General features: G+C 42.8%; 1 protein-coding gene across 1 annotated transcript in view; it reads left to right on the forward strand.

The window, feature by feature from the left end:
* SEC31B (SEC31 homolog B, COPII coat complex component) overlaps positions 1 to 21,593 on the forward strand; it is a 64,455-nt gene that overhangs the window by 4,704 nt on the left and 38,158 nt on the right. The window contains 12 exon segments of the mRNA XM_037804356.1: positions 58 to 181; positions 7,273 to 7,468; positions 7,685 to 7,780; positions 8,834 to 8,977; positions 9,340 to 9,433; positions 9,436 to 9,466; positions 10,305 to 10,402; positions 10,548 to 10,711; positions 11,279 to 11,431; positions 14,147 to 14,377; positions 16,287 to 16,366; positions 16,576 to 16,666. Coding sequence (XP_037660284.1) covers positions 58 to 181; positions 7,273 to 7,468; positions 7,685 to 7,780; positions 8,834 to 8,977; positions 9,340 to 9,433; positions 9,436 to 9,466; positions 10,305 to 10,402; positions 10,548 to 10,711; positions 11,279 to 11,431; positions 14,147 to 14,377; positions 16,287 to 16,366; positions 16,576 to 16,666 — 1,502 coding nt within the window.

Here is a 21,593-nt window from a genome sequence, read left to right on the forward strand (position 1 = left end):
CAAATCCATGCATATATTGTTGCTCATATGCTGCCTCTTGACTTTTCTTGTGCCTAGGAACGTCTGCCCAGCAGTTCGATGCCTCCTTTAGCACAAATGGCACATTGGAAATCTTTGAGGTTGATTTCGGGAACCCTTCTCTGGACCTGAAACTCAAGGGAGTCCTTTCTGCCTCTAGCAGGTACTGTGTCTGAACTGTTGATGGGTATGCAGGGCAGATCCTCATGTGGATCTTGATGAGGAGTCCTAGGAGTAGTGTGTGTTTCTCAGGGATCATGGGGAGCAAGTGGGTGGAGAATGAGCTGCGCCAAGTTGTAGAGAAGTTAACTCTGGATTTATTTTGTGAAATGATTTTAAAAACAACAACCTCTATCTTTCTGGTCAGCAACAGTAGCAGCAGTATCAGGCAGAACGCGTGTGATAGTGATGCCTCACACATGCCTGGACCTATGTGTACCTGATCTCTCCTTGACTTTAGAGATGTGCTCTCCTTCCTCCCTTGCCTCCTGTGAAGATAACAACCGTACACAAAATATCTCCCCTTTCTGCTTATGAGGAGGAGAATGAAGGATCTTCTCATTACTGTTAGGCACAAATTGTGTACTCATGGATTTCATTGGCCCTGGCAGGCCTCCAGGGCTGGGTACTATTGTTCATTGAGCTCATATGCACCTGCCAGGCACTAAGCCTAAGAGCTGAACCATTATTCCCATTTTAAAAAGAAGGGAACTGATGACTGAGGAGCTGGGATTTAAATCTAGGCCTTTCTGACTCTAAGGCCTACCTTCTTGCAATTATTCAACTGCTCTTTTATAGGTTTTTGTAAGGGTAGATCTTCCAGTCTGGAGCAATGACCTCAAGATGTTATACCATCAGGAAATATGTGAATAGTCACTTTACTCAAGTTATGTATTCAATATAAATAATATACATGTATTATTGTACTGTTCTATTAATAAAATACAATTTCTGTCTTCCTTTTTGATGAAATCTTTTTCTTTTAGCCTGATGAATTATCTTGTCCACCCCACTTTAGAGATTCAGTTTCCGTCTGATGATTGATGAATCCCTTGTGCATTTGTTGGTCCACCTGAGTAGTCAGTTAAGAAATTTAGACAGAAGTACCCTCTTCTTTCTTATGACAGTTTAACCTAATAATGAAAGGTTAGTTGTTGTTCTCCTGCCCTTGAGTTCCTGTATCACTTTATGACAGTTCCTCTTCTTACGACAATGTCTACATATCTTTGTATGTCAAGCACCTGGGCCCTTTGAAGAGCAGGCACTTGAGGATTCACCAGTAATGATGATATATTCTTAGCTTCTAAGCAAGCATTTAAAAAAGGGCCCCTGAAAGGGGTGGGCCAATTCAATAATGTTTATACTCTTGGAGAGAAGAAAAGGGAGCCATGATCTGGGCTCTTCTCCTCAAGAAGCTAAGCAACAGCTTCAGCACAGTAGTGGCTCCTTGGGGCTAATTACTCTGAAGAAAGAGACAATATAGTTGTTTAAGAAATGTTGAAACTGAATTCTAAGATCCATGTGGGCAGAGATTTTTGTCTCTTGTATTCATCTCTGTATCTCTAGCATCTAGAGCAGTGCCTCACATATAGTAGGTGCTTAATAAATATTTTTTGAGTGATCAAGTGATATTAGAAACTTCTGAGTTCCCAAACTGAGCATTCATGTCCAACACTTCAGTTAGTTACAAACAAGTTGGTGAGAGTCTGTTTATTTTGCAGTCAGTAAGGTTAAACGGACTGTTTTTGAAATGTTGGTACTGAATTTGAAAGTCATGAACTTCACCTCATACTCCTTCTTTAACCTGCAGGGGTTTGGGGGGTGTAGCCAAAATAAATAATACATTTAACATTATTGATAATAATTAATCTCTACTTTCTTTTTTTCCACCTCAGTAACTGTGTTCAAAGATTGAATCTCATTCCCCAAGACCTAAGGGATTACCTTTGACACAGCCCAGCTGGGGCCTTTCTGTAGAAATCATCTTTTAGACCTCAGGGTCTAAGACACCTCCTTTTGTTCCAGCCTGGGTTAGATCACTAACTCAAAAGTCAGTATCACAAACTATTGACCAAGATAGACAGAGTAGATAGAGGGTTCTCCATCTTTTCGTTTATGCTTCTTCTCTCTCTTTTCTTTTCTCTGTCATCTTCTGCATGGTGTCATGGAAGGCACAGTTGCTTTGGATTGTAGCTTTGGCTATAGCACCAATAAAGCTGTGTTGCTTTGGGCTAGTTGAGTTATATCAGTGGTTTGGGGTTTCCTCATGTACAAAGCAGAGGTTGTGTGAGATGGCTTCTAAGATCCTTCTGAGCACCAAATTCAAGGTTTATGTTCAGTTTCTCTTTCCCTTTTTTTTTTCCCCTCTAGCTTATTCTGCCCCCCCCCCACTTTTTTAACCCCTTCCTGTGTCTATTATTAACCAAACATAGGCTTTTCAAAATCTCCCCCCTTCTTCTGCCTGCCCTTTTCACCAGACCTGTGCTGCAACCAAATCTGGATCCTGAATATCCCCTTATCTTCAACCCATGGTGCATCAGAGAAATATTATCTATCTGGAAATATCTAACCGAAAGAGAAATGTGAAACATCAGTGTGGCTGTAGATAAGGAACAGCCTCAAGCTATTAAGAGTCTGAAGAGAGTGCATGGATAAATGAAACTGGACACAGTCAGAATCAGTATAGCTTAGCATGTGCCCTGAAACAATGTTGAGTTCATTAGATGGGTCCTACTCAAGAGGAAAGGTTTCTGGGAGAATAATATACATTGTTTATTTTATTGACTTTTGGACATAGCTGTTGTGTTTGTATAACCCAGGGGTCTGAATGAAGTCAGGCTCACTCTACTCTCTGTCTTCACTGAGGTTCTTGATCACTGTGTGGCCTATATAATCTCTGTATGACCCATCCTCTAGTAACATGGATATAATAGGTGATCAATCTTCCAGTACCTTTATCAGTCCTAACTATTTGGGAGCACTGTGACCTCTCTTTGGGTACCTGTGTAAGGGACAGCACCACGCAGAAAAGGATCAGTTTATGTACCTCTCCTAGTTTTCTTGTTCCCAAGGTTTTCCTTCTCTCTAGAGGTATTAAGGTCATAGAGTAGAGAGAGCATGGGCTTTGTTCTTGGACAGACAAGGATTCAGATCCCAGCTCTGTCATTTACTCTCCTCATGAGCATATTATTTAACTTCTCTGACCGTTTTATCCACTGTAATTTAGGGACAGTGCCTGGTACATAGTATGCCTTCAGAATAAGGGAGTTTACCTCTTTGCTGCTTTGCTCCACTTCTACTATCTTCATTCTCCAGCTTGAAGCACTGCCAGAAATTCTCCACTCTGCTTGACTTTTTTTAAAAATACAACTTTATTGAGATATATTAACACGGCATAGAAACCATCTGAAGTATACAATCACTGGTTCACAGTATCATCACATGGTTGTGCATACAGCCCCATGATCAAATTTAGAACATTTTCATTACTCCAGAAAAGAAACAAAAATAAAAAAGAAAACCATAATCCTCCCATACTCCTTATCCTGCCCCCCCCCCCATATTATTGACCCATAGTGTTGGTGTGGTTCATTTGTTACTGTTGATGAAAGAGTATTAAAATATTACTGATAACTATAGTCCAAAGTTTGCAATAGGTACATTTTTTCCTATATACTCCTCTGTTATTAATTCCTTATAATAGTGTTATACATATGCCTTAATTCATGAAAGAACTTTTTAATATTTGTAAAGTTAATCATGGACATTGTCCACCACAAGATTCACTGTGTTATACATTTCCATATTTTAACCTCCATCTTTCCTTCTGGTGACATACATGACTCTGAACTTCCCCTTCCACCACACTCACAGATTCAGCACTGTTAATTATTCTCACAATAACATGCTACCATAACCTCTGTCCGTTTCCAAACATTTAAGTTCACCCTAGTTAAACATTCTGCACTTATCAACTCTTCTTGACTGACAAGGAAACGTGGATCTCCCCAGCTATTTTGGCCTGGATGTGGAAAATTCTTTTTCACTTTAGTTCACTAATATGGGGTTGGGATTTTTCAAAAGGAACTTAACTTAGCAAATGGAAGCAAAATCCCAAACGAGGAAGAACATAAATCACAGACCCAAGAATTTGTACAGCACATATTCCTAATTGTAAGTTAGCCAAAGCTCAGCCACAGATTAGTTTAGCTTAGTACAGCCTCCTGATCTCACGGGTCTCAGTTTATTCTCTTTTGCTTTGTCTCTTTCATTTTGTGAGAAGCATAGTCATGAGCTGGTTGTTAGCCCTGGTTCTATCTTTATGAAACTCAACTTCTTCCCCTTTTGTTCTAGGCTGCTTTGTGTGTCTGATGTATCTAGTATAGCAGTTCTCAACCCTGGCTGCTTGTTAGAATCACCTGGAGCCTTTGTTAAAAATGTAGATTCTGAGGACCTGTCTCTGGAAATTCTGCTTCTTGAGGTCTGAGAAGGAATCAGAAAATCTGTATTTTCTTCAGGTGTCACCCATCATTTTTTGATGCCATAAGTCTTCATCATTGCCACTGTTATCCTGGGAATCTATTTAGCAGAGAATTCCATCCTTATTCCTATGTTTTGAAAGTTATCATTTTCCTATACAAACTCTTCTTCCTATGTCTTCTCCTTAAACTTCTCACTTAGTTCCTGTATCAGGTTTAAGGCTCTCTCTTGTTTTTTGTCTTTTTATTTTGAAAAAATTAAAAGTTATAGAAAAGTTGTAGAATAGTGCAATCAACATCCATATGTCCTTCACTTCCATTTGCAGTTGTTAACATTTTGTCACATTCATGCTCTTGCTCTTTCTCTCTTCTCTCTCTCCACACACATATACAAACAAATCTCTTGTTTCCTGTTCATTTACAGAGCAGAGGTGATTGACTCATTCCTTGAGCCCTCTGAACGATCAAGTCTCTTTTCTTGCTTAATATGTTAGCTTTATCCCACTCTCAAAGGGGATCTCTGTCATGACCCATTCAGGTACCAGCTTTCACCCTCACTAGTGAAGTGGTTAACGATAGGTATGTACTTTATACATACATATAGAAAGAAAATCATTTTGTCACACCCTGCGTTCTGCATTTCTATCACTTTGAAGTACCTGTGTTCTATTCTTTAACCTTTTGGTCACCCTCCTTGAGGGCTCATCTCTCTTTTACTCTGATCTGCATGTGTGTCATGTGCTCTGACCATACTGAGGTCACTGCATTCCCAGGTGGTTCCTATTACGACCCATTATGAACTTCTCTAGCTGCTCTGTTGACTTGCCCTCTGCCTATGCTGAGCTGTCACCCCTGGATGATGTGACAGCCTCTCAAACCAGTATGGAACAATTCTTCTGCCTTATTAAGATCAACACAACCTTAAAAAACAGCCCTTCTGACAGTAGCTTTAGAGTCACTATTTGTGTCACCTTTGCCCTTTGATTCAGACGCTGACCTGGTCTGAATTGGTGCTCAACTCTTCCCTTCTGACAGGTTGCCTCTGCTCTAATGACTGGCCAAACAGGTCCCTGCCCTATCACCACACTCAATTTCTTTGCTGACAGTTCCCAGAGGTTGTGATAATTTCATTGCTTCTAGACCCAGCAGCTTACTTTTTGAGATCTTGTGACACTGTTCAGTGTGAAATCTGGCTTCCCTGAAGGGCTATGGAAATGTCCTCGACTAGCAGCTGTGAACTGGAAGACAGACCACCTTTGGGGCTTTAGGTATTTCACGGGCCTTCTCTAGGCATATGTAGCTGCAGACAGCCCAGGGTCAGTCTTTATCTTCAGTGCAAGATGCTGGCAGCACTTATTAGAAGCATCCTCTGAAAGCCAGAAAGTATTTCCCTAGTGGGGCATTTATCCTTTTGTGACTCTGTCTCCAGAGCTGGCCCACTGCAGTCATGTGGCAGCTCCACTGGGCCAGCCACATGAGAGAGGAAAGGGGTGGGGAGGTCATTTTTAGGTCCTTGGGTATTTTCTCACTTCTAGCAGAGGGGCAGTAATTGTTGACCAAGAGAATCTGCTTCTCATCTGGTACAGAAGAATTAGGATCTGCCTCTAAGCAGGAGGTAGTATTTTATAGTGATTGCGAACTCAGGCACTGGAATAAGATGGGCCTGGCTTTGAACTTTGTCTCTACCACTCTTCCTAACTGTAAAATTACTGGCTGAATGAACAGAAGTTTTGTAACTTTTGTGCCTCAGTTTTCTCAATTAAAAAATGGAAATAATAATAATCTTTACCTCATGGGATTGTTGAATGTTAAATCAGCTAATACATGTAATGCACTTAATACAGTTCCTGTATGTAGCAAACACTCGATAAGTGTTAGATGTTTTTACTATTATACTTGCCTATTTAAATTGTGAGGATTAAGTGAACTAATCTATTTGATTAATTTATCAGAGGGCCTGGCCTATATAACCCCAATAATGTTAACTTTAAAAACAAAAAAGCACCCACAAATATAATTTAGTTGCAGTAGCCACTGGGCTTGTGCCGGTTTGAATGTATTGTGTCCCCCAAATGCCATTAACTTTGTGGTCTTGTGTGGGGCAGAAGTTTTGGTACTGGTTGGATTTGCTTGGACTGTGCCCCACCCAGCTGTGGGTGATGATTTCGATGAGATGTTCCCATGGAGGCATGGCCCCGCCCATTCGGGGTGGGCCTTGATCAGTGGAGCTATATAAATGAGCTGACTCAGAGAAAGGGAACTGAGAGAGTGCAGCTGGGAGTGATGTTTTGAAGAGGAGCAAGCTTGCTAGAGAGGAACGTCCTGGGAGAAAGCCGTTTTGAGGCCGGAGCTTTGGAGTAGACGCCGGCTGCCTTCCCAGCTAGCAGAGGTTTTCCGGACACCATTGGCCGTCCTGCAGTGAAGGTACCCGATTGCTGAGGCGTTACCTTGGACGCTTTGTGGCCTTAAGACTGTAACTGTGTAGTGAAATAAACCCCCGTTTTATAAAAGCCTATCCATCTCTGGTGTTTTGCATTCTGCAGCATTAGCAAACTGAGACAGGGCTTCCAGTGGAATAGAGATAGAATATTCTTTCAGAGAAATGGCATGACTGGGCAGAGGAGACCTCTGTTCTACATCTGGGAAATGAGGGAAATAAGCAGGCCCTGGCTAGGGGTGGGGATGCCTGCAGAGTATCAGAGGCTGACAAGGATGCCACCTCTGCTTACTGACGTGGACCTGAGTTGGTGCTGATGACAGTTCCTCCTCTTTGTAGGTTTCACAAACTGAACTGAGGGAGCTTTGGCAATGGGCTTCTGGAAGGCTCCGGGGTTATTGCAGGTGGCGGGGACAATGGCATGCTTACTCTATACAATGTGACCCACATCCTGTCTTCGGGGAAGGAACCTGTGATTGCTCAGAGACAGAAGCACAAGGGGGCTGTCAAAGCCCTCGACTTTAATCCTTTCCAGGTACTGCATTCCAGTTGGTCAAACATGGCCGCACCATGGAGTAACAGGTCTAAATAGAAGCATTCACTTAAGACTTCCAGTCCTTAACTCTGACCACTTCCCAGGCTGTTACAGGGAAGGCTTTGGATAGCCCCAGTGTTGGGTCTCTAGTCCCCCCTTTCCTGTTCTCATCTCTTCCTGGGATGGCTGTGTTTTCAAAGCCTATTCTTTATACAGGGCAACCTCCAGGCCTCAGGGGCCAATGATTCTGAAATCTTCATTTCGGATTTGAATAATCTAAGTGTGCCAATGGCACCAGGATCCAAGTCACAGGTAGGGAGGCTCCTGACACTGTTTCTTAGCGTGTATAGCTGACTTTCCCAAGGAAAGTCTTGAATTTGAATTCTGTAGCAGTTAGTGCACAGGAGATTTCAGGCATTACCACTGGAGGGCAGTAAAGCTCCACACACTAAGATGCTACCAGCCAGATGGTAGCAGGGTTGGGAGGGGGAGTGGAGGGTGGGTGGGGCCAGAGTGGGGTGGTGTTGACTCAGGGTCATTAACTGTCCCAGGGGTTTCTGGAAGGAAAATGAAGAAAACAGGCAGAATAAAAGATACTGAGGGACGGAGTGGAAGTGCTATTTGTCATTAGTATAGTTTAGGCAGGGTTGGGTAGGGCCCTGGGCTCCCTAGAGAGAGAGCAAGAGTAGGACACACAGATAGACCTGTGTTCTTTGTGTAGGAAGGGTCAGCCTTGTCTCCGTATATGGTTATCCTATGCAGTGGAGGGTCTGCTCTGTCTTCTTTCTTCTGTCTTTGTGTGCTTATCTGTTGGTCTATAACTGGCCTCATCTTTTTGTTTCCTGGCTTTTCTCTGTTTTATGCTTACAATATTGTGGGGTGAGTTAAGTAAGGATTTGATAGCACCTTGTGCCCTTGAAATAGCAGTGATTTCTCTTTCTGTCTCATTCTTTCTGGGGAATCTTGGGGATCTATCTTTCCCTTCTTCACTACCCCTCTTTCTCCCTCTCTCTTAGTCATAGACAAGAGGGCTGTTTTAAAATCTTGCCTCTATCCTCTGAAGAGCACCTTGAGATAGGGTTAAAATCCAAGTATGCCTTCCATTCCCTCGGCTTCTACATAAATATCCTAAAGGATCCTCCCTGGAAAATGAGGGCAGGTTTTGTGTCATCTTCCATATGACTGAGAATACCACAGCCATCAGGGATTGAGTGATGACCATGAATAAGTGAGCTCCCTGAGACTGTCTAGGTTTGACTAGCCCCATGTCTAGTCTTGGGCTTTCTCTTGTTGGTTGGGAGAGTGGAGCAGCAGGTGTCCCTTGGTCAGTGGGTGACAAGTTGTCCCCACTCCCATCTGCCTCAGCAGCCCCCAGAGGATATCAAGGCACTCTCTTGGAACCGGCAAGTCCAACACATTCTATCTTCTGCTCACCCCAGTGGCAAGGCGGTTGTGTGGGATCTCAGGAAGAACAAACCCATCATCAAAGTCAGTGATCACAGCAACAGGGTGAGTAGTGGAAGCTGGAATACAGCCTTGGTGTATGGCCTCTCTCTCATTCCTAGCAGGTGGAGCTGCTCTTCCCCACTCTAGGGTTCTGCTTTCAGCCACTGCCCATGTGTATTCAACCCCTTAGCCAATTTGCTGTTGAGAGTGAAAGTTTAGGAAAGTGAAACAGCCGATCTGAAGACTTTTGCCTTTCCTTACTTATTCATGGTCATCATTCAATCCCTGATGGCTGTGGTATTCTCAGTCATATGGAAGATGACACAAAACCTGCCCTCAGAGTAGTCCCATTCTAACTGGGCAGAAAAGGTTCATAGCCAGAAGAGTCAGGTTGCTTCACCCACTGGGATGTGCTTTGTTCACAGATGCACTGCTCAGGCCTGGCCTGGCACCCAGACATAGCCACCCAGTTAGTTCTCTGCTCAGAGGATGATCGTCTCCCGGTGATCCAGCTTGCCTCCTCCCCCTGAAGGTGCTGGAGAGTCACAGCAGGTAACATCTCAATCCCATCCAACAGCCTCCCCAGCTGTGAAGCCATCCCAGTGAAGACACAGTCACCAAGTCCTAGCTCCAGCGCCAACCAAGAAGAGTTCCTTCCTAACTTTGGGTTTTGGAGAGTAGCCTGAGAGTCCATCCAGCTTCTAGAGATGGGAATGGGTATGGGGTCATGAGAAATATTGAAGCCAGTTTTTAGTCCACCTTAGATCAGACTGATCTAAGGTTAATGCTCATTTCCTTAGGATGAGGTTACCTTCTCCAAATCTCTTCCTTAATAAAAGCAACTTAGCTTTTATCTATTCTGCTAATAGGCCTGCCCATGAAGCTGTAGCTCTTGGGTCCACAGCGGATGGAGAACTCCTCCCAACCCCCACTGCTAGTCTGTTCTTTCTAACCAAAGGGCCATGTTGCCTTTATACTTCCTTGGGAATTTTTGAGGATTAGGTCCTCACTACCTCCCTGGGCTAAAAACTCTATAGAAGAGGGTTCATCTATAGCGATGGGTGCTTGCCTGCTCCATACTGATTCACAGTCCCTACTCTACAAACTGGAAAGCAGGCCATCCTGCATGACCCTGGGAGGTAGAGTGGTTCAGTGCATGGTGTACAGACTCTGGAGTCAACTGGGTTTCAACTCCCACCAGTGCCACTTTCTGGCTGTGTAAACTGTCTGAGAGTTACTTAACTTTTCAAAGCCTAATTTTTTTTGCATTTGTGAGATGAAATCAGACCACCCACTTCAGAGGGCTGAGATTTATCTCAGATATACATAAGGTACCCTACTTATAGTAGGCATTCAATAAACGTTAGTTTCTCTTTCCTTTCCTTTTCAGGGGTATCTTGTCAGTGTCATGGAGTCAGGCTGACTCTGAGCTGCTACTCAGCAGTGCCAAGGACAACCAAATCTTGTGCTGGAAACTGGGGAGCAGTGGGGTAGGCTAGGCCTTCTGTGAGAGTGTTGGGATGGGAGGTGAGATGGTAGAGGAACACAACTACAGTTGTATGTTTTGGGTTGCCTTGCCTAAGTCAGAGTTTTGTGGTCTACATGGTCCCTAATGGTTGTGTTCCCTCCTATTAAGTGGTATATAAGCTACCCACACAGAGTAGTTGGTGCTTTGATGTGCAGTGGTGCCCCTGGAACCCTTCAGTGTTCTCTGCTGCCTCCTTTGATGGCTGGATCAGTTTATACTCTCTGATGGGTAGGAGCTGGGAAGTCCAGCAGATGAAACAGGCTGAGAAGGTTAGAAGGGATTGACAGAGAATGCTGGAGAGAAGGGGCTTCTCTATGGACAGGGAAGGTGGGAGTGAGGGGTAGAACATACCATCTGGGAAGAGGTAGGGTCTGTTGGAGCCCAGGAGACCAGGGCCCTGGGTTTGGGAGGGCTGTGCCTTTGCTCCAGTGCCCATCTTCCTGGGAGGATGTCAGTTACTGCCACAATACAAAGGAGACCTTCATCTTGACTCTTGATCTTGGATGTTTCCTGTGGCATTTCAGTGACATAGGACTTCCATGCTTGGACCATTATGTCAGGAGTACGAACTGTCTTTTCTCCCTCTCTCCCATATACCATTTGCATCACACTCCATTGTAGACCTTGGGTGCAGTAGGCTCTCCAGGAGTCACACTGCTGCATGGGAATTGCACCCTCACTCCCAGCCCCAGCCTCAGCCTTTGGAATATGAGTGTCCAGCCTTTCTAGGCCACATTGGGTGTCCCAAGGATTCCTCTCAAAATGGAGTTTGTAGGTGAATTTCCTGGGTAAGTCCCCACTTCAGATTGGTAATGCAGGTATCGTTTTGCCCCCAGATCTCCTCTTCTTTCAGCAGCTTCAGCTCCTTTGGCAGAGGCCAGCCTCTCCTGCCATTGCAGATGCCAGAGCAGGTGGCCCAAGCAACGATGATACCTTCCCTGAAAAAGCCTCCCAAATGGATTAGAAGGCTGACAGGAGTTTCATTTGCTGTAAGTGTGGTGTTTATATAGTGTGTATGTGTGTGTGTGTGTAATTGTGAAGCCTACCATGTGCCCAGCATAGAGCAAAGTTCTATTGGAAATTTATTCCCATTGCTTCTGTCCTAGATCAGATAGCACTTTACCTCTTGAACAGAGAATTACTATAACTTCTGTCTCTTCTACCCCTTCACACTTTCTCTGCCATGCTTGCTGTTCCAGTCCTGTCTAAAAGTAATTGATTAATTTAGACCTCTTGGTTATGGAGAACAGCCTGATATTCCACCCGATTTTCTCTAATCCCTTACCTATGTCTGGAAAGCAGGAAAGAAAAAATGTAGATTTTATCATGTCACTTCCCTGCTCATAACCCATTGAGCCCCCACACCTTGTAGACTTAAGGCCAGTGTACACAGGGCCTTACTTGCCTATCCGGGTTTTGTTCTCACTTCATTCCCCAGTATTTCTTATGCTTCAATTACATGTTACTACTTTCTGTTCCGTGAATAAGTCCTCAATTCCCCTCTCTGACTGTACTCTATCCTTCAGCTTCTCTCTTGTAGTTATTTAAATACCTTTTTGATCCTTTCAATGTAGCCTTTCAACGTTGTGCTTAAATACCACCTCCTCCATGGAGCCTGTCTTTAACCCTAGTCAAAATTAACCTCACTGGTGTAATCCTGCAGATTTATACTCCGGTAATGATACATTCTAACTGCACTGAAGTTATTTATGTACATATCTGGAGACCCTACAAAACAATAGATTCCTTGAGGTTAAGGACCATGTCCATTTTTTGTATACCTTACGCAGTACTTCTCAAACTTCAGTGTGCATACAAATCACCTAGGGATATTGTTAAAAATTCAGATTCTAGTTCATTAGGTCTGGGGTAGACCCCAAGATTCTGAATTTCCACGTTCCAGGTGAAGCTCTTGCTGCTGACCTGAGGACCACACTTGGAGTATCAAGGCCCTAAAGCACCTAGAATAATGTTTAAATATTAGGGTGAAGTGTAACAGATGTATAAAAGCAGAGGTTCTTGTTTTCAGAGCCAACAGTAGTGAGGTGCAGAACTCTGAACTAGAGGTCAGGAGGCCTGAATTCTTATCATAGTTCTGTCACTTATTAGCTGGGTAATCTTGGGCAAGTCACTTAACCTCTCAGAATTTCAGTGTTGTTATCTGTAAAACAGGGTTAGTGATATCTTACCATCTTATATTAGTGAATGGATATGAACCACAAATGAGAATGTGTAAGCATTTGGTAAAGGCATAAAGTACTATACAAATAAAAAGTTAAGATGGTTTTGAATCTGTTTCAGATTTTTTCCTTTATTCTTTTTTTTCCAACAAATTTTAAATTTTATATTAAGCAAGTTGTAGGTTTATAGAAAAAATCATGCAGAAAGTACAGTTACCATATACCCTCCTGTACACAACACACACACACAGAGTTTTCCCTATTTTTAACATTTGTATTAGTGTGGTACCTTTGTTTACAAAATGATGGTCCAATATTATTATAATTATGGTATTAACAATATTTCATAGTTGATATTAGGGTTCATTTTTTATGTTACAGAGTTCTATGTTGGTTTTTAAAATTTTTTTTCTGGTAAGATGTAACCTAAAATTTCCTATTTTAACCACTTTAAACTATACAGTTCAGCGGTGATAATTACAGTCACAATGTTGTGCTACCATCACCACCTGCAGGAGTCACAACAAGTAAGAATTCTGACTGGGAAAGTTCATTGAGAAGGTAGGTCTTAGGAATTGGTGAATGGTTAGGAAATAAAACAGAAGTTCTCAACCTTGGCTGCACATTAGAATAACTTGGAGAGCCTTAAAGAATATTGGTACTACCCCCAGAGATTCTGATTTTATTGTCTGGGGTGTGGTGTGACAACCCTGGATATTCGTTTTTTAAAAGCTCTCTAGCTGGTTTTAATGTGCAGCCAAGGCTGAGAACTGCTGGAGTAAGGACCTTTACTAAGCACCTGTTTTGTGCCAGGTGCTTCATATAAAATATCTAATTTGACACAAAGGTGGGGGTGTTGTGATGGGCAAAGGCACAGAAGCAGGAATGAACCAGGTATTTGGGGGATGTGGCAAGATCACATATATGATCAGGGATAGCTGCTTGGAGAGGAAGGTTTGGCTCTGGTTTTGGAGGATTTTGTACACTAGAGGCAGAGGAGCTTAAGCTCTCTCCTGTGGCCTTGTGTAGTCATTACATGCTCCTGAGTAGCAACAAGGATGTGGTAGTCTAAGGCTTGTATTGGAGAAGGGTAAAAACCAGAGGCTAGCAACCTAGTCTGGTAATTTATGTGTGCTAGCAGAGGGAATGGAATAATGTCACGAGAGACATTGAACAGGAAGAAAAGATAAGACTTTGTCACTTGGCTATAGTGGGTATAAAGGCTGTGATAATGCCAAGGTTTTTAGCCCATTTTAGGAAAATGGTGGTACCAGAAAGGGTGAGAAGATGAGTACTAGGTGCTGAAGTTTTAAGCTGATGATTCTGAGAGTGCAGAGGTGGTTTTAGCATGGGGGGCATATTCTGTGCTTAGTTTCTGATCCTAGTCCACCCCCAGGAGTTCTCTTACCGTTGATTTTCTATTCTGGGATTGACTGATAGATAGCCTTTGCTTTGATCCTCATTTGGTTGTTAGTTTTTGGCTTTGAAAGTTGATATTTGCCCTTCTTTGTTTTTCCTCACCAGTTTGGGGGAAAGCTGGTCACCTTTGGCCTCTCCAGTAACCCTGTCCATCAGATGCCACAGCATTGCCCCCGCCTAGTCTTCATCAGTCAAGTCACCACAGAATCTGAATTCCTGATGAGGTCTGCTGAGCTGCAGGAAGCCCTGGGATCAGGAAGTCTCCTGAGTTACTGTCAGAACAGGATCAAGCAAGTTTCAATGCAAGATGAAGAGATGCTTTGGCAGTTCCTGAAGGTAGGACGCGTACAGACTATGCTCAGAGGTGTTTCCCCAAAGCCTGGGATGCACATCTGACATTCCAGCCTGTGTCAAATCCAGGGCATACAAAACTATCTGTGACTCAGATTACAGAGGTTCTAACTCTTATTAGATTTTCTCCTACACTACACCTACCCACTGGACAAAAAATCTTCACCCTTTACAGAGACCAAGAGGCCCTTTGTGAAGTGACTAGGGAAGATAAAGAATGCAAGGTTGTTTTCCTTTGTTGCCACTATTGCTGATGTCCTGGGTACTTTTCTAGAGCCAAGGTGAAGGCTTTTCACAGTATCATGCCAAAGAACAGGTAGGATAGGAAGGAAGAAGAAAGAAGGGAAAGAGAAGGAAGAGGGAAGGGAAAGAAAGGGAAGGAGAATGGTAGAAAAGTACATCATCATGAGCAGGCTCTAAGTTTGTTTCCAAATATCCAAAGCAAGTCATTGTGGCAGAACTCACTGTTCAGGTCCTACCATACTCTGGATACATGGATTCAGTTTCACTTCTAATAATTTCAAGCTGTTTATGACATCTGGAGGAGTGGCTATACCTGTCAAAGGAAATGAGCAAATGAGAGGTGAGGATCTGAAGGAAGGAAGGGAAGAAGCTGGCTGGACAGGCAGTAGGAGGATTGTTTAAAATCTTTGGGATGGTGGAGAAGAATGCAAAAAAAGGACAGGGCCTGCCCCTGGGGGTTTGAGAAGAAGGAGGTGTCTGTGCTTCAGGTTGTCATAGAATTTTATGAGAATAGATGACCAGAGAGCAGGGGAGGAGAAAGGAATTTGAGAAAGATCATCAACTGTAGAGCGAAAGCTAGAAAAAGATCTGGGAAGAAAAGAACTAATAAATTGTGCTTTCTGTTATGAGCAGGATCCAAGTCAGAGCTCCAGGAATGGTGGGGAGAGAGTGAACAGTTTAGCATTTACTCTGCTGAACAAAGGAGACCCGGGTGCCTACAGGACAGGGGAATCTGGTTTAAAAAGCTACCTGAGCACTGTCTATCATTATGGTTCCTGAAGCTGAAAGTGGATGAACATTTCCAAAGGAAGAAGGAGGGGGCCCTGAGAGGCTATGAGAGAGATCATAGCCAGAATTCAGAATGGCACTGTGGGGTAAATGCAGGGGCCAGACCGGCTAACCCAGATTAGGTAGGGCGATTCAGGAAGGTCTGGCCTTCAGTATCAGGGGACTTTTGAGTGGGTAAGCTGACTCTTTACTGTATCTGTGCAGCTTCTACTAAGGCTGTTCTCAACTAGACATTTAGACTTACAAGACTACCAAGGCTACACTTGGTATCAGTCTCCTCAGCGGGATATGGGACAGGGACCGCAGCCTTAGACAGTCCTCACTTCTTCAGCTCCTCAGAAGACAGCTCAGGTGCAAGGAAAGGCGATACACATAGGGCAGGTATGAAATTCGTCCTAACTTACAGGCCTCATGCTCCACAGGAGGCAGTGTCTCTTGTAGCAACGCCATAAGCATAGCTTCCAGAGTCCTACAAGGGTTCTGTCCAGTTACAAGAGTATTGCATTCAGGAAAGCCTAAAACATGGTGTCCCCGTCAAATCTGTCTTTTATTTGTAGTCACTTCCAGTTCAGATGGAATTCACCAATTTCCAGCAATGTTGCTGGGAAATATAGTTGACATTTTACTCTTATCAGGGAAACAGAGAAAGTCAACTGAATTCTGTTAACACTTTGCTCACAGCCCAACAGTAAATCAGATATGGGGAGGAAAAGGCAGAGTTGACATTGGCCTTGGCAGTCACTTCTGGTAATACAAAGAACTATATTTGACGGAACAGGGAAACACTGGAACAGATGCCCAGATTTCAACAGGAGGAGGGTCATTAGCATTCACTCATTTTCTGTGTTCTCTGGTTCCTTAGGCAACCTTAGAGCAAGACTCTAGGATGAAATTCCTAAAGCTGTTAGGATGCAGTAAAGATGAGCTTCAGAAGAAGAATAAGCTGCTTTTCACATCAGAAACATATACTTAATGCAGAGGATAATTAATGCCCATTCAAGCATTTGGCCTTCTGGCATTAAGCTTTTTCCCAGAAAATAGTCCAAGAATCTTAGAGAGTCCAGTTGTTGGGATACATAGGTGGGAAGAAAGCATAAGAAAGCTGATTTGACCTTATGCTGGGAAGGGCAGTCCTCGTAGGTCTCTCCCAGTAAGTGGCTGAATGGTTGAAGAGTGAATGGGAGTCCTCAGTCCAAAGGAGATGACCTCAACAGTAACAGACAACAGACCTTCTACAGCCAGGTGTGGTAGGGCCCCACCAGCCAGACGTAGGGTAGCACAGAAGACATGCCTTTAGGACAGCTTTCCCTTCCTCGTTATTTGCTTTGCTCCCAAAATGTGCTCAGCTTTTGTGGAAATCTTCACAGTCTTCAGTTTTCTCTTGGAACCAAAGTGAGACAAACGAGTCCATAAGCAAGAGGACAGGGCATGATGGTGGAGTGGTGAAGTGTGGAATTTAGTTACTCTCTTAGGGCAGCTGGTAAATAGTCAGGGACTGTCTGGAACAACTGTTGGGACTTCTGTGACTGGACGCACATCATACATCAGTCTGGAACAGGTGGAACGGCTAAGATCGCAGTGAAGAACTGTAAGTTTCTCTGGCCAGGGGGCTGGCGCCCCCTGCCCCCGCCCCAGGCATGGCAGACTGTCTTGGAGCTGTTTACCTGAGGGGAAAAGAAGCAGTCTATGCTGGGAGCAAGGAGGGAGGCGCAACCAGGTTCCAATTGCAGAATTAATTAACAAATTCAGACTGCTGAATAAAAGCTCCAAGCACAGATAACAGGAAAGGAACCAGGAGGTTTCAGCCCAGCAGAGAGAATGCAGGGCGAACAACAACAGCAAAAACAGACTTTTGGAATTGGAGGAGCTCAGAATACTGGAAAAGGGCTGGGCCCCAAGAAAAAGGGGCATATAGAAACAGGTATGAACTCTGGCTCTTGATTGGCAAACCCAGGGAGCTGAGGTCCAGCTCTGAAAAAGGTTGTTTTTTTTTTTTTTTTTTTTCCTTTTCTATTCTTTCTCTCTGATTCTTTATTTTTTTACTTTTCAATATCCCATTAGAGCTTCTGGAACTGTCAGGTTTCAGCATTGCCCCAGGCAAGGGCAGAATTAAAGTTGTCTGAGAATAACTAATCAGATGAAGGAGATAATTCCTTAAAGGGTGTATCTTTAAATAGTCCATACTGGAAGCAAGGAAAAGTAGCTAGGCAAAGCTAAAACTGTGGCTTTAATCCCAGCAGAGAGAAGGCGGGGCTGACAGAAAAAAGTAAAATGAAATAAAATAAAAAAGAATAAAGATGGAGGCATTTGGATTTGGCCAAGCTCAGAGTGCTGGAAAGAGACTGTGCCCCAAGAAGGGGGGCAGGGCATGGAGCTGGGTACCAGCTCCAGCTCTTGACTAGCAAAACTTGGGGGCTGGGGAAAGGCTCTGAAAAGGGATTTCTTTCTTTTTTTTTTTTTTTTTTCCAACTATTCTAAGTAGCCCAGTAGGAAAAAATCTCAGATATTTTCAATTGTCAGCTGGACCTAGGCAAGGGTAGAGCTAAGATAGGTCTTAGAGACAAAACAATGAGTCTAAGTTGGGGGAATAATTCCCTAAAGGGCATACTTCCCCAAGTAAAGGGGGACGGGACCCATCTCAATTGGCAGTCCTTCTTCAGAGACCCTTAAACCCCAGAGGCTGGGAAAACAGAAAACGCTTTAGTTACCCACACCCCTGGCAGGGACAGGGGCTGCTGAGAATTAGAAGGCACTGCTATCTCTTTACACTGGTGAGGAGCTACGGGCTGACAAGCGCCACAGAGGAAAAGCACACAGTTATAGAGGCTTCACAGGAGGGTCTGACAGCCTGCAAGGTCTCATCTCAGGGAAACTTGATATGGATTACACCCTCATCCTGAGACTTGGGCCTGTCTCGACTGGGAAAATCTGATTGGGGTTGATCATATCTGGAAGACCCCCTCACAAAAAGGTTTATGCAGAGGCAGGGCAAGAACCAAAAAAAAAACAAGAGCTGAAAAATTCTGATCAACTAAACAGAACGCTATGTAGAGGTCTAGAATAAGTTGAACTGAATGCCAAAAAACAAATAGGAGAACAAAGCCAACCAACAAGAAAACTCTAGGTGGGTGAAAATGAGCTCCAGAATAGTCAAGAAAATCAGATGCCTAGACAGCTAAAATAACAAGCCATACTAGGAAATATGAAAATATGTAACAGCCAAAGGAACAAACTAACACTTCAACTGAGATACAGGAGTTGAAACAACTAATTAAATATGTTCAAACAAATCTTCTAAATCAAATCAGCAAGCTGAAGGGAAATGTGGTGAAAGAGATGAAAGATATAAAGAAGACACTGGATGAACATAAAGAAGAATTTGTAAGCTTGAAAAAACAAATGGCAGAACTTTATGGGAATGAAAGGCACAATAGAAGAGATGAAAAACACAATGGAAACATACAACAGTAGATTTGAAGAGGCAGAAGAAAGGATCAGTAAATCATCTGAAATCACACACACAAAGGAACAGATAGGGAAAAGAATGGAAAAATATGAGCAGGGTCTTAGGAAACTGAATGACAACATGAAGCACACAAATATACATATTATGGGTGTCCCAGAAGGCAAAGAGAAGGGAAAAGGGGCAGAAAGAATAATAGAAGAAATAATCACTGAAAATTTCCCAACTCTTATGAAATACATAAAATTACAGATTCAAGAAGTGCAATGTACCCCAAACAGAATAGATCTGAATAGACCTACTTCAAGACACTTACTGATCAGATTGTCCAATGTCAAAGACAGAGAATTTTGAAAGCAGCAAGAAAAAAAGCGATCCATCACATACAAGATTTTCCAGTTTGCTAATGCTGCCATTATGCAAAATACCAGAAATGGATTGGCTTTTATAAAGGGGGTTTATTTGGTTACAAAGTTATAGTACTAAGGCCATAAAAGTGTTCAAACAAAGGCATCAACAATAGGTACCTTCACTGAAGAACACTGATCTGCCTGGAGAAACTGTCATCTGGAAAGGCACAAGCATGTGGCTGGCATCTGCTCCAGGATTCTGGTTTCAAAATGGTTTTCTCCCAGGACATTTCTCTCTAGGCCTCTGGAGGTGTTCTCTTAGTTTCTCCCAGGCAAATTCTGGATTAGCAAAAGTCTACTTTCGGTGGCCATCTTCAAAATGTCTCTCGTGGCTGCAGCACTGAGCTCCTTATGTCTGAGCTCTTATAGGGCTCCAGTAAACTAATCAAGACCTATGCTAAACAAGCGGGGCCACACCTCCATGGAAACAATGTAATCAAGAGGTCACACACTAATCAAAGGTGTCACTCACAGTTGGGTGGTTCACATCTCCATGGAAACACTCAATCAAAAGGTTCCAGCCTAATCAACCCTAATATGTCTGCCCCCACAAGACTGGATTAAAAGATCATGGTTTTTCTTGGGGGACATATTATATCCAAACCAGCACAAAAGGGAAGCTAGATAAGACTATGTATGGATTTCCCTGCAGAAACCATGGAGGTGAGAAGGCAGTGGTATGATGTATTTAAGATACTGAAAGAGAAAAACTGCCAAGCAAGAATTCTATATTTGGCAAAACTGTCCTTCAAAGATGAGGGAGAGATTAAAATATTTTCAGACAAACAGACACTGAGAGAGTTTGTGAATAAGAGATCTGCTCTATAAGAAATATAAAGGGAGTGCTACAGGCTGACAGGAAAAGACAGGAGAGAGAGGTTTGGAGAAGAGTGTAGAAATGAAGACTATCAGGAAGGGTAAAAGGAAAGAGAGAAAAAAATAAGATATGGCATATAAAGTCCAAAAGACAAAATGATAGAAGGTACTGCCCTTACAGTAATAATACTAAATGTTAATAGATTAAACTCCCCAATAAAAGGAATAGACTGGCAGAATGGATTTTAAAACAGGACCCATCTACAATAGACTCACTTTAGACACAAGGACAAAAATAGGTTGAAAATAAAAGGTTGGAAAAGATATTTCACACAAACAACAACCAGAAAAGTGTGGGGGGTAGCTATATTAATATCAGACAAATTAGACTTCAAATGTAAAACAATTAAAAGAGACAAAGAAGGACACTATATGTTAATAAAAGAGACAATTCATCAAGAAGACATAACAATCATAAATGTTTATGCATCAAGCCAGAATGCCCCAAAATACATGAGGGAAACACTGACAACACTGAAGGGAGAAGTAGATACTTCTACAATAATTGGAGACTTCAATACACCACTGTCATCATGGATAGAAAATCTAGACAGATGATCAATAAGGAAACAGTTGATCAATAAGGAAACAATGTTGAATTGTACAATAAATGAACTAGACTTGATAGAAATTTATAGAACACTACACCCCCCAACAGCAGGATACACATTTTTCTCAAATGCTCATGGATCATTCTCTAGGCTAGACTACATGTTGAGTCACAAAGCAAGTCTCAACAAATTTTAAAATATTGATATTTTACAAAACACTATCTCAAATCATAATGAAATGAAGTTGGAAATCAATCACAAGCAGAAGGTTGGAAAATTCACAAATATATGGAGGCTAAACAACACACTCTTAAAAAACCAGTGGGTAAAGGAAGAAATTGCAAGAGAAATTAGCAAATATCTTGAGGCAAATGAAAATGAAAACACAACATATCAAAACTTATGGGATGCACACTCAGCAGGTGAACTCACTGCCCTCCCTCCTACATGGGATGTGACTCCCAGGGGTGTGAATCCCCCTGGCAACGTGGGAAATGACTCCTGGAGATGAGCCTAGACCCAGCACTGTGGAAACAAGATCTTGACCGGAAGGGGGAAGACAGATGAAACAAAATAAGGTTCCAGTGGCTGAGATATTTCAAATGTAGTCAAGAGGTCACTCTGGAGGGTATTCTTATGCACTATATAGATATCACCTTTTAGTTTTTAATGTGTTAGAATGGCTAGAGGGAAATACCTGAAGCTGTCAAACTGCAACCCAGTGACCTTGATTCTTGAAGACGATTGTATAACTAGATTGAATAGTGCGATTGTGTGACTGAAAACTTTGTGGTTTGCACTCCCTTTATTCAGCATATGGACAGGTGAGTGAAAAAATGGGGACAAAAATTAGAAGAATAGGGTGAGAT

The sequence above is a fragment of the Choloepus didactylus genome, chromosome 15 (assembly GCF_015220235.1).
Source record: "Choloepus didactylus isolate mChoDid1 chromosome 15, mChoDid1.pri, whole genome shotgun sequence".
NCBI classification, from domain to species: Eukaryota; Metazoa; Chordata; class Mammalia; order Pilosa; family Megalonychidae; genus Choloepus; species Choloepus didactylus.